Below are 16523 nucleotides of genomic sequence, written 5' to 3' on the forward strand. Positions count from 1 at the left end.
TCTTCTTTGCATGGTGTGAATTATTTCACTGAATGCTGTACGGAAGATGTATTCATGGTTACTGCTAATATTGCTTCTGCCTCTGGCTTTATTTAACAGTACACATGAGCTAGTCTTAATGGCAAGCAGTTAAAAACTAGTCAAATATTTTGAGGAAATAAGCTAGTAATAATAAAGTAGCCCTCTTCACCATCCCGGTTGTACTTCCTCTTCCTGTGAAAGAGTACAAGCAAACAACACTTCCTTTGTACTCCCCCTTCAGCGTAATGAAGAATCTCTGCTATACGAGAGAGTCAAAGAACCCAAGGGAATGAGAACAGCAATATAGAATAAAATATAAGCTCTAAAGATCTTATAATGCCACAGACAGCCAACTAAACCTCACAATAACACTGGATGTTGGCAAATATTATCTTAGTTTTACAGGTTGAAAAAATGAAGCACAAGGCAACTAAATGACTTCTCCAAGGTCATACAGGAAACCAGTGGCAGACCCAAGATTAGAACACATGGGTGAAACCCTGGGCCCATTGAAATTAATGGCAAAACTCCCATTAGCTTCAAAATTTCACTGGATATCTCTCAGCTCCCAATTACACACCTTAACCACAGGAGCATTCATGCTAAAACATGCATCCTAGCCTAACTGCTGCAATATCTCGTCATGTCACTCGTCTCTCTTTGCTTTCCACTTTCACCAGGAATGTTTGTGCCAACACAGAGAACTGAAGGTATTTCAACATCAGACATCATTACTAGAATTGTACGAGACTATGATGTTTATGCTCGACGCAACCTCCAAAGAGGATATACCGCCAAAGAGCTGAATGTTAGTTTTATAAATGTAAGTAAGCACATCTTCTCTTCTCCCTCTTCTGATAGGGTTTCCATTAGAAGCCCAAGTTAAGATACGCTATTTTTTCTCTTGTGCTTCTGAAATGGGAGATGGAAAAGGGCAGGAGTTGGTTAAAACTAACTGAGAAAAATGAACATCGGTGGGTTTGGGATTTATTTTTAAGAAGTCCTGGCAAGTATCAGCTTCACGTATACCATTTGGCATTGTTCTTGGAAACTGTAGCTCTTTAAGTAAAGCCAGTGCTCCCAATTTCCCATTGTGTTTCCAGACTACTGAATACTTCTCATGGAGCAGCTGCTAATTTAATAACACTACCGCTAAAAAAAGCTACTAATCATGTAGGGAAGACAGTCATGATCTCTCCAAAAAGCAGCCTGCAGTTTGACTTTGTTTCATAGAATCACAGAATATCAGGGTTGGAAAGGACCTCAGGAGATCATCTAGTCCAACCCCCTGCTCAAAGCAGGACTAATCCCCAGACAAATTTTTACCCCAGTTCCCTAAATGGCCCCCTTAAGGATTGAACTCACAACCCTGGGTTTAGCAGGCCAATGCTCAAACCACTGAGCTATCCCTCCCCCCTTAGCGTTGCTGTGACGTGGCCAAATGCCAGAGATCAGAAGGAAAAGGCATAGAAAGCACAAGCTTCATTATCAGTTTCCTTCCTCTACAAAGCAATTACATTAAAAAAAAAAAAGGTGTTAAAGTAAGTGTAAAGGGTCCAGTGTAAGCCCAGGGGGGAAACAAAATCTGCTGTGAGTCGCTGTTTTGACAGGTATTGCAGAAGTCAGAGTGTCAAGTCAGTGTGTCAAGTCATATAACATGTGTCACAAAACCTAAGCAGAACGGAATGAATTAGAGAGCCAGTATAAAAGCTCAGAGGTTGTTGAGGATTGCTCTGGAGGATGCAGTATTTCAAATTAAGCAGCTTCTAACGACAGACCTCTCTGTACTGTCCAGGAAAAGGGTAAAGATGTGAAGGACACATACGTTTTCCTTCCTTCATTTTCTCTTTCAAGTCTTAGCAGCATAGCCCTGTGAAAGTGACAATGCTGAAATGCTCCTCCGCACTGTGCCATATTACAAAGCGACATTGTGATTGACTATAGCTAGTTAATGAGGAAAAATTTTAAAGGAAGGACAATGCATCACAAAATGTACTTTTCCCATTTATTTGCTATGTGCAGGATAGTTGTATTTATTTCATTAGCCCTCACTTTAGCACTTCGCTATAAAGAGAAACACTCTGGCAATTTTTGTGGGACTGCAATTATATTTTCCTACTTTTCCTTTAATACTCTATCCCCCTTTTTGCTGTGTCAAAGAGCCATGTGAACAACAGACGAAACTGTAAATAAAGTGCTATCAGGTCACAAAGTAGGCAACGGGAGCTGGGGGGGGAGCGCGGGGGAGATTTTTCTCCATCCAAATTTTCATTTCCAGTAATCTGAAGTGTTATTTGTTCCGCCAGCAAACAAACTTATTTCAGACAGACATGTCATTTTGAAGAGGACAATGCCCCCTTAAATATTTTCTAAGCAATGAGGACAGTCTGCGTGTATTGGATTAGACCAGGGGTCAGCAACCTTTCAGACGCGGTGTGCCGAATCTTCATTTGTTCGCTCTGATTTAAGGTTTCGTGTGCCAGTGATAAATTTTAACATTTTAGAAGGTCTCTTTCTGTAAGTCTATAATATATAACTAAACTGTTGTATGTAAAGTAAATAAGGTTTTTTAAAATGTTTAAGAAGCTTCATTTAAAATTAAATTAAAATGCAGAGGCCCCTGGACTGGTGGCCAGGACGTGGGCAGTGTGAGTGCCACTGAAAATCAGCTCACATGCCGCCTTTGGCACACGTGCCATAGGTTGCCTACCCTTGGATTAGACTCTGAGACTTGCAATGGGAGTTAGGCACCTAACTTGATTAGGTACTTTAGTAAGTCCCACTCCATGGTTAATTTGTGTCAGGACTTGCCAGGGCTGAGCCCCAGCATCTCTCGGCTTGGTGGTTCATAGCCCCAGCACCTCCGGGCTTGCCGCATCAGTAAAAAGTAAAAAGACTGCGTGAGCCTGGCACCTCTTTCATTACAAATTAAGCACTGGTCCCACTAGATGCCTGTCTGTCTCTTTAGGCACCTAAGTACCTTTGTAAATCTGGTCCTTTCTCAAGCCAAGGAATGACAGGCTGAGTGGCACAATTCTCATGTACTTGACAGAATAAATCAGAGTCTATAGATTATTTTTTTGTAATATGCACCTCTCAGCTGGAGTTGGAAACACAGATGTAGCCATTTTTCTTGTCTTTGTTTCATATTTCATTTTGGAGCATTGGCTTTTCTATTTCCCACTTGACTGAGCTGTATATGGCACATAATGAAGGGGCTCACTAATTTATTGCAAGCAGTGACTCAGGATTTATCAGTCAATCCAATTTAGGAGGATCCTTGGGATCCTTAGATTTTCCTTCTGAATCTTCATTCTCAACCCAGGTCTACTGTATTGCTAGTTTTTATGTTCATGTTTGAGGTGGAACTGGGGGTATCTTGTGTCTCCTTGTTGTAGGCCTAGAGGCTTCCCCCATATTTTCCCTGCTGTAACTATCCATGCAGGAGGATCAGTACTGCAGCCATCATTCTGACAGAGGAACATTGGGTATGAATTGGCTTTGGAGCTCATCAAATCCGTTCCTTAACTGGTCAGAGGCTATTACTGTTGCATAGCACATGCAGCATTTCTTCACCCCACTTCTAGAGACTAAGGTTATGTCTACACGAGCACTTTTGTCAGTTAGGGGTGTGTGAAAAAACACACCTTTGACCAATGTAAGTTACACCTACAGAAGTGCCAGTGTGGACAGCGCTATGTCGGTGGGCGACACTCTCCTGCCGACAAAGCTACTGCTGCTTGTTGGGGGTGGTTTAATTATGCCTACGGGAGAGCTCTCTCTCACGCTGGCAAAGAGCGGCTGCATGGGAGACCTTACAGCTGTGCCGCTGCAAGATCTGTAGTGTAGACCTAGCCTAATTCATTCTGAAGTCCCTGCTGGCCTAGGGTTACAGCAGTTTAAACAGGAGAGGCTCTGCTCTTCTCCAAGGGCTTCTAGTGTTTCAGAACAAAAAAAGGGCACCAGTAGAAAATGAAAATGCTGGCGTTCCTAAATTAAGGCTTGGTTGCCTATGTAATGGTGGGGTTTGGGGTGAGGGGGTTATCCTGACTTAGCCTCTTTGGCTAGTCCTACTAAGCTGCAAAGCAAATGCTCCTATGTTGTTTTGATTTTCTGTGTCAGCTATAGCTTTGAGGTGCTAACATTTTGAGTTTAAGATAAAATGCAATTACTAGTTCCATTAAATGTTTAGCATAAAAATGACTTAGTGAAAGTCTGGGCATATTTTAGAACTTGTAAACTTTGAAGCACATGTCAACTCTGAAAGTAGCTCTAAAATGGCATTGTACAGCTTCTTTTTCATTGTCCCATGGTGCTAATTTTAAAAATTCAGAGGTGTGTGCGTGCGTATGCACATGTGCCTAATTTGTGTACTTACCATAACTGCCTGCTCAAACTGAATATTTATGCATGCAGATAACCAACTAGCTGCACCAGAAGCACAAGTACTAATTTGCATCTGCAATGTGGGAATTGTGCATGTAAATCACGTGTTTGAATGCTCACATATTTTGGTGTATGTATTTGCATGGCCACATCTGAAAAATCAAGACTCCAATGACTCCATATCATATCTGATTAATTAACAGGTTTACAAAATGTTTTCTGAATGCCAACCCCGAAAACTCAAACTGGAAGCTGGAAGCCAAGCTGTGTATTTTCTGGCTTGTTCTTCCTCACTACTAATAAAGATTCTGCAACTGGACTTCAACAATTCTACTGATGATACTTGGGCTAGAATAAAATCCATCTGACACTCACCTTACTGCAATGCTAACAAGACCAGCAAGGAAAATATGACTCTGGCTATACATAGGAAGTAGATCCTCTTGAGTCATAAGATGCCAAATTTACATTCCCACTTCTCTGCACTTTTATAGTTTAAGCTACCATAGTGAAGCTAAAGAACATTTGTCTTAGAGGAAAATTAATTAGTTAATTACTGCGTAATCCAGATTTACTCAAATTCCAGTTACCTAAAATTCCCAGGCTGCCAAAAGTTGGTTATGACCTGACTGAAGCTTTGCTCCTACAGAACTCATAAGATCTCCAGAGACAGAGCTTCAGCCCCACAGATACTTTAAGCTCTGCATAAATGGCTGTACTTCTGAGGAGTTTAGAAGCTTTTCAAAACTAAAGCTCTGAATCTGAGGCATTTAGCAGCTCTGAGAGCCCATTCTTTTTCTCTTCTGATGAGCTGAGCGCATCTCTGGACATTGATCAGCCCCTTCTTTCCCTCCACCCCTCAAATGTTTGGTCAGCTAGTCTTCTGGCCTAGACACCTCTCCCAGGTATAATCAGGGGACCTCTGATTATCCAAAACCCCAATCATGAAGATTCTCTTCTGTTCTGAAGAAATCTCTTCACAGGAGATACCTTGGACTGGGATAGCATCAGGGCTGCAAGCCAGTATTGGGATGCACTGGCAAGAGAGTGTGGGGAAATTTGCATGTTGCCTGCTACAGGCCTGGGGTATTAGTTCTTTACTTGCACGAATACTAAACTGACATTTTTAAAGAACACCCTATTTTAATATATCTAGAGCTCTGTTTTTCTACTGCAGAACATAACACATAAGCACTAAATGATAAATATTTTCACAACATTCATACATTTACATATTAAACTATTACACGATAGTAGTCTGAAAAAGCCCTGTGTATTTAAGCACAAATAACAAGCTTTCTTCTTTCCCCAAACCCACTTGATAATTTTTTTGTCTATCCACACATACTTTTCAAACAGGAAAAGAAATATCGCTTTCAGAACCAGGTAGACAAAATGAAAGAAAAAGTGAAAAATGTAGAGGAAAAATCAAAAGAATTTGTAAATAAGGTGGAAGAGAAGAGCCATGACCTCATTCAGAAATGGGAAGAGAAGTCCAGAGAGTTCATTGGCAACTTTTTAGAGCTGTTTGGACCCGACGGAGCTTGGGTAGGTACTTCATTCCAGGAATTCTGTCTGCCTTTGATTTATTCTTCTCTTAACACAGACCCATAGCAAGTTATTTTGCTGCAGTCTTTGTTTTGAAAGCCAGTCTAGCAGGTCAGTGCCAATTCCACTCATTTCATCCAACATGTACCAGAACCACAGTGCAAACATCTCCCACTTCCAATGTCTTTTTCAGGCGAATTTCTGCATTTGTATTTTAAAAAGGCACTACCATTATGTAGTGCCAAAGTATGTAACAGTGTAAGACTGCATTACGTAGTAGTGTGTATTAACAGATACGTACATTTATACACTAAGGCCTATTCCAATCTCTTCACTCCCCCCATCATCAATAAATAGGAGTTATGCATCTATATCAGGAAGAGCTTATACTCCAGAAAATGGCAATAAAGAGACAGGGAAACATTAACAATCTGAATTTGGCAATGTTTTAAAATAGCATAAAAAATATAAAAATGGTCATGTTGTAGCCATAATTTTATACTGAGAAATTATTTCAGACCCTAACAGTCAGATTCATAGGGATGCCTGCAGAGAGAAACACATTTTAGGCCAGGCTTCAAGATGCACTTTTGTAAATCACTACTTTTTGTGAACAATTGACCCAGCCACTTTCATCCAGAAATCTCAAGACGCTTCCCAAAGGTGGGCATAGTATTGTTATTTACAGTTCTCATTTTACAGTTGGGGAGACTGAAGCACAGAGGGATTAACCGAGTCACACAAAATCACCCAATGAGTTAATGAAACAATCAGGAGTAGATTGTCTGACACCCAGCCCCAGGAACTGATCACCAGAGAGACTGCATCCCTCGCCACACCTAGAGATCTTTCTTCTTCCAGTCCCAAATCTTACGTTACATTGGAATTAGTTGCAAAACTCAATAGTATTGTAAAAGCAATCAGTAGTTGACACAGGCGTTATTATTAAGGTACTATTGAGTCTTTTCTAACCAAATCTATGAACTTACATTTTGTTCAAAGGGTTCTATACTCTGGGTCATATAGATCCTGATCCAGCAAAGCCCTTACACACGTGCATAATTTTCAGCACGAGTGTACTCATATGCTTAAAGTTATGCATGTGTGTAAGTGTTTTGCAGAGGCTGATGAACACAGAACTCATCCAGCCACAGGCTTCCCATTGACAAATTGCAAAGGAACTGAGAGCAGCAGTGTACATAACCAGCAAGCGGCCCACCAGCATGACCCCAGGAGAATGTGGGCTCATTCAAAGGTACATTAGGATTTAGTCATGCAGCTTCCATTCAATTCAAAGTGGGTCAAGTGGCTGACAACATATGCAAGGCTTTAATTATTTATTAATAATTCCTTTGCGAGGAAGCACAAATGGATGCAACCAGTCAGCTTAAGAAGTTTAATAATAATAATAATAATGATGATAATACCTAGGTCTGCCATACAACTTATCAGCACTAGAAGTCAAAGTCATTTACAAAAGAGGGGAGTATTATTACCCTCATTTTACAGTGAAGGAAACAGATTTAATATGAACTTGAAGAAGGAATGATTTGCGTATAATGAAAACTGACTATGAACAAATGAAATATTTTCTGTTGTTGCTTTTTATAGAACACAATAACAACATACACTTACAACTTACTGATTCACATTGCTAGTGCATTTCATTGAAGGATCTCAGTGGCTTTTACAAGCATTCATTAATTAAGCTTCACAACTCCCCTGTACAAATGCAGATGAAAGAGTGGCACCAGTAAGGTGTATGCATGTGACTCTAAATAGACTTGTATTATTGCACCTCTGGGCCTACCCTTTCTTTCGTTCCCACGTTTGTTACTCTAATTTAGTGTGTCGTGTCTAAAACTGGATTGTAAGCTGTTCAGTACAGGGAGTGAGTCTTATTTGTTAGGTAAAGTGCCTAAGGCCAGGTCTCCACTACAAACTTTTGCTGACATAGCTCTGTTGGTCAGGGGTGTGAAGAGATGCGAGCTGACCAATGCAGCTGTGCCAGCAAAAGCCCCAGGTGTAGAAGCAGTTATACCAGCAAATATGTGCTTTTGCCGGTATCGTTTATTTCATGTGGCTGGAATAAGCATTACTGGCAAAACTGCTTTTCCAAGATAAGTGGCATCTGCACTACACTAGGCCATGCTCTGAGTCATTGGCTGAGGTAGGAATAGAGGCTAGGGCCTTGACTCAGTTCCCTGCTCTAAGCACTAGGAAAAAAAAAACTACTAAGAAATATTTTAGCTTAAACATTAGACATTTTTATAGACTGAAATTCCTCAGTGAAAAGCACTAGGCTAAAACTCCTGCTAAAGAACATTTGTTGGCCCTCTGATTTAGGATGGCAGATGCAGAGTAGGAAACTGGATGTAATTTTAATCAGAGACTTTTGCAGATCAAAGTCCCATAAAAGTGTCTGGTGAAGAGTGAAATCAGAGCTGACCCTGTTCTAAGGAAAGCTTTAGTGACAGTGAACTGAGGTGTTTTCAAATATCATCTTCAGCCTGGCAACTGGAAGTTGGTTGTTTTTTTTAATAATGATAACTTGCTATTAGTGTCAAAACTGTTATTAACATTAATTTGCCACATCAGTGTTAGTTAGACGTTGCTTTGAATGTTGACATTAAAAGTCCAGGAATAGTTATAGGCATGTTATATTCCTAGATCAGTAATTTGCATCCTATTAATATGCTATTATTATAATTACTATTTGTGAAATAATACACTTTGTGCTGGCATCCCTTTTCTAAAATATAAACTGAGGTCTGGGCAACCCACTTAAAATCATATATAATTTCAGGAAAAGGTCAAAATGCTGTTTTTCAAAATTGCAAAGGTTGGATAGAATTCATTGGAGAATTTGTTCAAGATAGTTTTATACACAATGTATTTCCTTCAGCGAGTCCCAGAGGTGCTGTGATACAATAATAGTGAATGTGCTATAAAACTGTAGGAAAAGAGCCAGACCGAAAGCTGTCTTGCAATCTCACACATGTGTAGCGCAGTACAATGTAAAGCCGATAAGGAGCAAGTTCCATGCACAAAGCTGCTGGCAGGTATGAGTATAACATCCTCTGGTGCTCTGGGTTGAACTGTGCTAGTTGAAGAAAGATGTTCAAAAAGGTCCATGTTTTAAAAAATAAAAATGCTTACAAAAGTCCTCAGAAATGGAGCAACATTATAGGAAACTAGTTTAAAGAGCAGCCAGCTCAGTTCCCCAACAGGGACATCTCAGCGTTTGAAGAGCAGTCCTGATCATTGTTGGGAATATGTTTGACTGGCCAGAGACTGAAGTCAGTCATACTGCCACAGTTTATGGTCAGTCTAATCAAAATCAAGGATCCCATATTTAGTGCACAATATACTTTCAATCTGGATCCTGAAGCCCACATATGACCCCATTGAAATGTCCATATTGTATTGTAGAAGCAGAAGCTCAAATAGCAGCAGCTGCAGCCCTTCAGAAGGAGTTTTACAATGCTTAGGTTCTTTACCTGGCCACTTTTATTCTGTAAAGAAAATGAGACTTCCATACACAGTAAATGCAACTTTTGCACAGCCCCACAGAGCTTCCTAAACCCAACAAAAAGACTCTTGCACCAACAGCACGAATGCTTTACAGAGCCAGACCACATCACTTTCTTCTCTTAACCGTCCACACTAAACCCCCTCACTGGGCCTGCTACTGCCACTGATTGTGAGCTGCTACAGGCTTGGGATCTTTGCCAGCATTGATTACAATCTGACAGCATTGGACCATTAGCACTATTAACCCTTTCTTACCCGAACTGGTCCTCTACTTGGCAGGCTGGAAGCTACTGCAAAGAGCAAGAACTTCCTGCTAGCTCAGGAGATTTACAAAGCATTGACTAGCAAGCAGGACAGGAGTATGGACACATGGCCATTGCAGGATGGGGTGGGGGTGGGAATACCAACCTGAATATTGTGCTGAAGTTGAGTTTACTGAGATTGTATCCTCTTCTGCCATTTGGTTTTGCAGCTGAAGGCAGAGTGTGACATTAAGTTGATAATTGAAAATTAATTTTCAGAGTTCTATTCAAATAGAAGATAAAATATAAGGTTGGTGTGGGGGCTCTGGAGTTAATTCAGATTTGTTATTCTAGTTTAGTACTTCACTCCCTAGGCCAGTAGCAATCAGGAGCATGGTGGAAGAAACTAGCTTAGTCTCCAGAGCTCAGAAGGGCCTTCCATTCATTTCAGCAATGCCTCTAGCTGCTGTTGTAGTAGATCTGATGAGCTTCAAAGGGAGCCATCCAACCTTCTTGACCAGAAGGAAGGTCACCACAGCACAAAGTCTTGATGACTTGGGAGAAAAAATCAAATTGAGAAAAATCATGGAATTCTTGGGTCCTCCAAGAGGAAAAGCACATCAGAAAATACTCAGCAAGGTGAATGTTCAAAACATTGCACGGCACATTAGCTACTTATGGTTTTTTTATCATGCTAATTGTTATAGTATTTGAGCACCTCATACACACCCATAGATTTATCCTTCTCACAGCCCTATGACTTGTCTAATAGAGAAATATTGTTATTCTCAATAGAGAATAAAGAGTGACTGAGCAATTTACATAATCACACAAGTAGTCTGGGGCAGAGCTGAAATAGAAGATCTCCTATATTCCAGTACTTCAGCCATGAGGCTATGCATGGCACTAGAAACATATGATGTGCCGTATTAGAGCAGGCCATTCATTCATCTAACCCATATCCTGCCTCCAGCACTGGAAAGTACTGCATATTTCAAAGGAAAGTTAAAATAAAAACTAAATCATAACAGACCTTGCCAGTTATTCCTCTTTAGATCAATGGAAAATGAAATCCAACCCAAGGTTTTTGTTAAGATTTCTCATCTGTATTTGTATGGGTTGTGTGTGTTGGGGTTAGGTGTGTAGATCCAGCCAGTATTCAACATGTGCAGAAATAGAACTCTAGCACCGAGAAGGAGGGGGACATACATTTCCATCTGCTGTGTAGCAGTGGAAGCCAGCCATGAGAAGGTGAGGTGGGATTCAGCTGGAGATTATTGTCCAGCTCTGACCGGGAGAAGTTCTAGCAGCAATAAGGGCTCAGAGTTTGGACAGAGAGAAAACCAGCTTCATGCGACAAAAGGTGACCCAAAAGCTTAACACAGCCACATGAAGTTGCAGCTATTTGGCAAAGGGCAAGTCACGCAGTTTCGTGGGACAAGATCTGGCTGACAAGGCCTTGCCTTGCTGTGTAGAACTGTTAGCTAGAAAGAACTCTTCTTATTTTGCATGGAAATACTTTGAAGGAGGAAGCCTTGGGGCACAAACTTAAGGTGTGCTTTTAAATCATGTTAGTTAAACTGGTGCCAAAGCTGTGTGGACATACTTATTTTGGCTTAAACTGGGCTTATTTAGGTTCTTTAGCCAAAAATAAGAGTTTGCACCAGTTTAGTAGGTTGGTGGTGCAACTTCTGCATGTAGAAAAGGCCTTATTCTTTTCATTAGAACTCTGGCTGCAAGCAGCCACTTGCTCTGTTTCCAGGCAGACTAGAAATATAGGGCATGTGTGAGCAAACACGGTAACTAACCATCTTTCTAAACAATGGTGTAAACAGGGTTTAACACCTTTCAAACCGTATTAGTGGGTTGTGGTCTAATCCTAAAAGGAAGCCCAGGAGTGGCCAAGATTGTTAACATTGTTGTCGAAAGTGTCAACCCTGCCTATGCTGCTATTCAGAAACATGTTAGTTACAATGTGTTAGCTCACACATGGTCATACCTGACCTAGACTTTGCTCTGAATAAGAGCACAGCTCAGCTGAAAGCTGTTGAAAGAATTACCAATACAATTCAATGACTCAGCCAGCAGTGAGAGCTCCACAAGAAGTAGCCCAGACAGCACCTTCCCCACTCCACCTTGAAAAGTTAAGCCCCACATCTCCTTTGTAACAAACTAAACAGTACATTGCTGCTCTGAAAAGCAACTCCATCAAAATGTGGCTTTTTTTTTTTTGCTCAAAAGATCCATTCCAGGGGTGAAGTCAGTAGAGAACCTCCCACTGACTTGAATAAGGTCAGGATTTCACCCCATATGTGTATCCAGAGTCATCTCTGCTGGCTACAACAACAAAATAAAGGTCGGTTTGTATACACGTAACATAAGCGCAGTCCCATTGACTTCAGATATGAATAACCAGGGCCGTCCCTAGGGGGGTGCCTGGGGTGGAAGTGACGAATCCATCACTTCCGGGAATGACCCTGCTAGCCAATTGCACCGGCCCGCGGAGTGGTTGCCCCAATTCACTCTACCCAAGGAACGACTCTGTGAATAACCACCAGGGTTGCCCAATCTGGCTTTACATTTCTATGACTTTGACTCCTGTTGGTACTGTGGAGCCAGCCCAGCTAAGTGGGAGTGAAACGGAGTCTGTTCTGGCTCACCCAGGAACCGAACAACTAACTAAATTCTGCCTTCAGCGTCCCCTCAGAGACCTGCAGAATGTGTAGTGTATCTGGAAAGCTCCCAGCAGCACTTTCGCATCCACACTAGTTTGCTGGGTCCCAAAACCATTTGGCTTGTAAAGTGTGAGCATTTGCCCAGAATGAGTGAGAGGCAACAACACAGGTGACTCCAGGTGCCATTTTGACTGGTCATATTTCAGAGCAGAAATGCAGATTAAGCCTCTCCCTTTCCTGAAGGCCAAAGTATCTCTCCCCTTATGCAGGTAACTGTCCCCAACTGGCCTCACAGTGCCCAAGCCCCCTGTTGTTGTGCCTGACTCACACAGCCTCTTTTTCAAACTGCTTTTCAGAAACAGATGTTTCAGGAGCGAAGTGGCCGAATGCTCCAGGCCTTGTCGCCGAGGCAGAGCCCAACCAGCAGCCCAACGCGCGGCCGCTCTCCATCCCGCTCTCCATCGCCGCCCTCCCCCTGGTTGTTCAATAAAGCATCACCCCCTTCCTCTCCAAAAGCGGCCTCGGCCTCCATCAGCAGCATGAGCGAAGGAGATGAGGATGAGAAGTAAAGAAAAATAAACAATTTGAAAAAAAAAGTACGAACACTCATATAACATGCAGGTGGCTGGGAGGAGAGGAACTACAAACAGCTGTTTCTGACAGAGGCGAGTGCGCTATAGGAAAAAGCATTGCAAGGAAAGTGGCGCATTGCAAGGGACGAGTTCTCAGGAACAGCTCACCCCTGCCCCATTTCCTCTTGGGGCTCAGACACACCCAGACAACTAACTGACACGACCTTGGAGTAAGTACCTGTCACTAGTCACTACTTGCTGCAGCTGCTAGGGCCAGCCAAGAAACTTGGGGAATTTGTACTGCAGGGGAACATTCAGCCCCTGAGCTAGACTGAGTGAGCATGTGCGCAGCAGCAGCACTGTGTGAAGAGACAATTTAACCACTTCTGGACTCTGCATGCACCTAGGGTGACCCAACAATATATGAGTCTATACCCCTCCCCCTCAACCTTTGGGGGAAAAAATGTCCTGATTTTTCACATTTGCTCTTTGGTCACCCTACTAAACTTGAGCCCTGCCAGCGCAATGAGGTCTCGTCACAGCAACAAAAAGCTTCTCCAGTACAGGAAATGTGTTTTTTTCTTTCAAAATAAAAAAAGCCACCAAAAAACTAAACCAGGCCAGTGCAACAGGGATCTGGCCAGTCGGCGCTGCAGATGCATTGAACAAATTGAGTTGAATGAATGTTTGCTGACCAGGCCTTTGTCAAGGCACGTGCAAAGATTAATATAGTGTGAATCCCATTTGCTTTAGCAAATCTCACTCCTTGTTCCTAGGGCCTCAGAAGCCACCTGTTGTGACCTGGTTTTCTTTGCAACATTGCTTTGAAGGCTGCAGCGTAGGACAGTGAATGTCCTTGCTGGGATTTCTTGTCTGGGCAAAAAATATTTTAAACGAATTGGGCTATTTTAGTGATCATCTTAAGAATAAACTGGAGCCAAAGCCCCTCAGCCACATTTCTCCAGGGACTACCACACCTTTGGAGATGTCAGTTACCAACCGACTGTCTATGCAACGGCATTTCTGCCCATCCCGTGTATCAATCAGATCAACCTTAAAACTTTTGGCATTTCTCTAAATAAGACAAAAGCATGTATGCATTGTATGTTCTACAGATAGGTATACAGTACATGCATGCACACATATGGATATGCATTCCCAGTCTGGGATCCAGGTTACCTGCCTCCTGGCAACTGCCCTTAATACATCCAAACATTGGCAGCCCAACTGGAAAATAATGAAACTTTATACATAGAATTGGATGCTGGTGTTTTCCCTCCTTCCCTCAGAGCATCCTCATATCCCTAATGGAGCCACAAAGACATCAACTAAGAAATTTTCTCCTTTTTACATAATCATGTTGACATCACCAGCCTATCAGCTCAGCATGAGATGAGACTTCCCTCATACGCCATCTATGCCAGATGAGCAACGACTGGAAGTGGGGGGGCTGTTGGATTGTGTGACATGCAGCTCTGTGGCTGGCTGAACTACCTCTCATCAGACTCCCACGTTCCTCCCAACCTGGAAAATGAGATTAGAAACTGATCAGACAGCACTACAGAGAAATGATCTGCTCCATCCATCTCTACAGCAGGGGTCCCCAAACTGTGCATCATGACCCCCTAGGGGGGCATGGAGGAACATGGGGGGGCAGCCCCCGCGGGGGCAGGGAGGGAGTGCCACCCCCTCCCCTATCTATGGCCCCAGCTTTGGCCCCTTTACTCCAGTCCACATCCCCACTCCTGGCCCCAAGAGTGGTGCAAGGTAAAAAGCTTGGGGACCACTGCTCTAGAGGCTGCTGCACTGGACATACCTGTGTTCTTATGCCAGCATGTCAAGTGTTTCTCCATCCAGTCCACTGAATGGTTTGGGCACCCACCCAGCAAGGCATACAAACCTGCAATACATTCCAATCTGCAGCCTGCACGGTAGCCAGAACAAGGGATGGCCTGGACAACATTAGCCAAAAGTCAACTGCTCCACTTGCTGCCTTCATGCTGCGAGCACATCACAGGGTGAAAGTTACTGTAGATTTTAGTATTCTTCATTTTGTTGGTTTCCTGTACAGACAGGACAACACAGCTCTAGTGGGGAGGAGAGAGAGGCAGAGGGATTAAAAAGGATGAGACATCAGCTAGCAATAGAAGAGGACTCTGCTCCAGCCCATGAAGAACAGACTAGCAGTAACATTTCAGAAAGGCACCATGAATAGGAGTTTGTGAAAAACAGGTGTTGGTGTGTAAATGCACAGTGTGTATTCGTGTATATCAGGATACTGGCAGCAGTTTACTCTCTGGCTGCATTCCCTTGCCCTGCAGAGTTAGAAATTATTGGTAGTGAGCCCCACCCTCAGCAGTTTCCAGGTGGGCCACTGAAGGACCCTAGCACCAGGCCCCCAAGCCAGCCTTGTGGTTTTTTCCTGATAGCCAGGTATTCCTTTATCCACCTAAGAAGGCCTAGCTGATTTTTCATATGCTACCTCAGCCGGGCCCTTATCTTACTCTCTCTCCAGGAGAGACGTCCTTGCTGAGAAACTGGTTTTCTGGAGACACAAACAGTTCCTTTACAGAGTTGCAACAACTGGCAGCTATCATGGTACCAGGGGCACTCACTGCTTCTTTCACTAGTGAGAATGACAAAAGGGCCAGTGTCTGGCTGTCACCTGCCCTGTGGGAGAGGATGGTGTGATTAAAACCTTCCTGTCCGCCTTAGGCAATGAGCTACTGTAATTTCATCCCTGGGGTGTGCTTGTTTGTTCTTCTGATTTCTCTATCACAAACCACCCCTCCACAGTGAGAACAGCCTGCTCTCTATGGTGCTGTCTATACCAAGGAGCCCTGTCCAAATGAGATGGAGGCTGTCAGGGTTGGTGGGTTTTTTATTGTTAAAACAATGCCCTCTGTTCAGTAAAGTTTTGGAGGAAAATTAACCTGCTTGGCTAGTAACGGGAAACAGGAGAAACACTCACCAGAATGACCTCATTTTAAGCTTAGCTATTGCTCCCAGAGTCACGTGTGGTTTACCAAGTGACAAAGCCATATACCTGTACCAGATGTCTGGTCTGTGTTTGGGATAAGACAAAGCCTGAGCACCTGTTCTCTTTGTATGGATACCACCCTCCATGCACAATCTCCACCACCCACAGAGAAGACAACCAACCTCCTCCTCATCTCCTGGACACACTGATGGTGATTTGCACTTTTTGGCCATCGCTGGGTTTCATTTTTTATTTTTAACAAGTGTTGCTTTATTGTGTTCCTATTTATAAGCCCAAGCTCCATGGGGAAAAATAAATGAAATACAACAGAGAGTGCAGCTTGCCATCTTTATTTTACTACGGCTCTGCCAGTCATTACTGGAATGTTCTTGGGTACCATCAAGCCAATGTTCTAACCCCAGTGGCTCCATTGTAGACATCTCCTCTCTCTACAGCCATGATACTAAATAAGCTGAAAAACCAGCCATTCCAACCTGCCCTGCTGCTAAACTCATCCGCCTCCCAGTCATCTCTCCTAGGAGCTCCTTGCCAACTCTCCTCCCAC

The 16523-nt window shown here is 42.9% G+C and overlaps 1 protein-coding gene across 6 annotated transcripts in view; it reads left to right on the forward strand.

Moving 5' to 3' along the window:
• PCYT1B (phosphate cytidylyltransferase 1B, choline) overlaps positions 1-14650 on the forward strand; it is a 56084-nt gene extending 41434 nt beyond the window's left edge. For 5 of the 6 annotated variants that reach the window (XM_050936685.1, XM_050936684.1, XM_050936687.1 and 2 more), the window contains 3 exons: positions 702-844; positions 5767-5955; positions 12763-14650. In XM_050936685.1, the coding sequence (XP_050792642.1) occupies positions 702-844; positions 5767-5955; positions 12763-12975 (545 nt within the window). In that variant the 3' untranslated portion in view covers positions 12976-14650. The remainder of the gene's footprint in view (positions 1-701; positions 845-5766; positions 5956-12762) is intronic. The other variant, XM_050936689.1, reaches the window with a different exon arrangement.
• Positions 14651-16523: the final 1873 nt, after the last annotated feature.

This window comes from Gopherus flavomarginatus, chromosome 1 (assembly GCF_025201925.1).
Source record: "Gopherus flavomarginatus isolate rGopFla2 chromosome 1, rGopFla2.mat.asm, whole genome shotgun sequence".
NCBI classification, from domain to species: domain Eukaryota; kingdom Metazoa; phylum Chordata; order Testudines; family Testudinidae; genus Gopherus; species Gopherus flavomarginatus.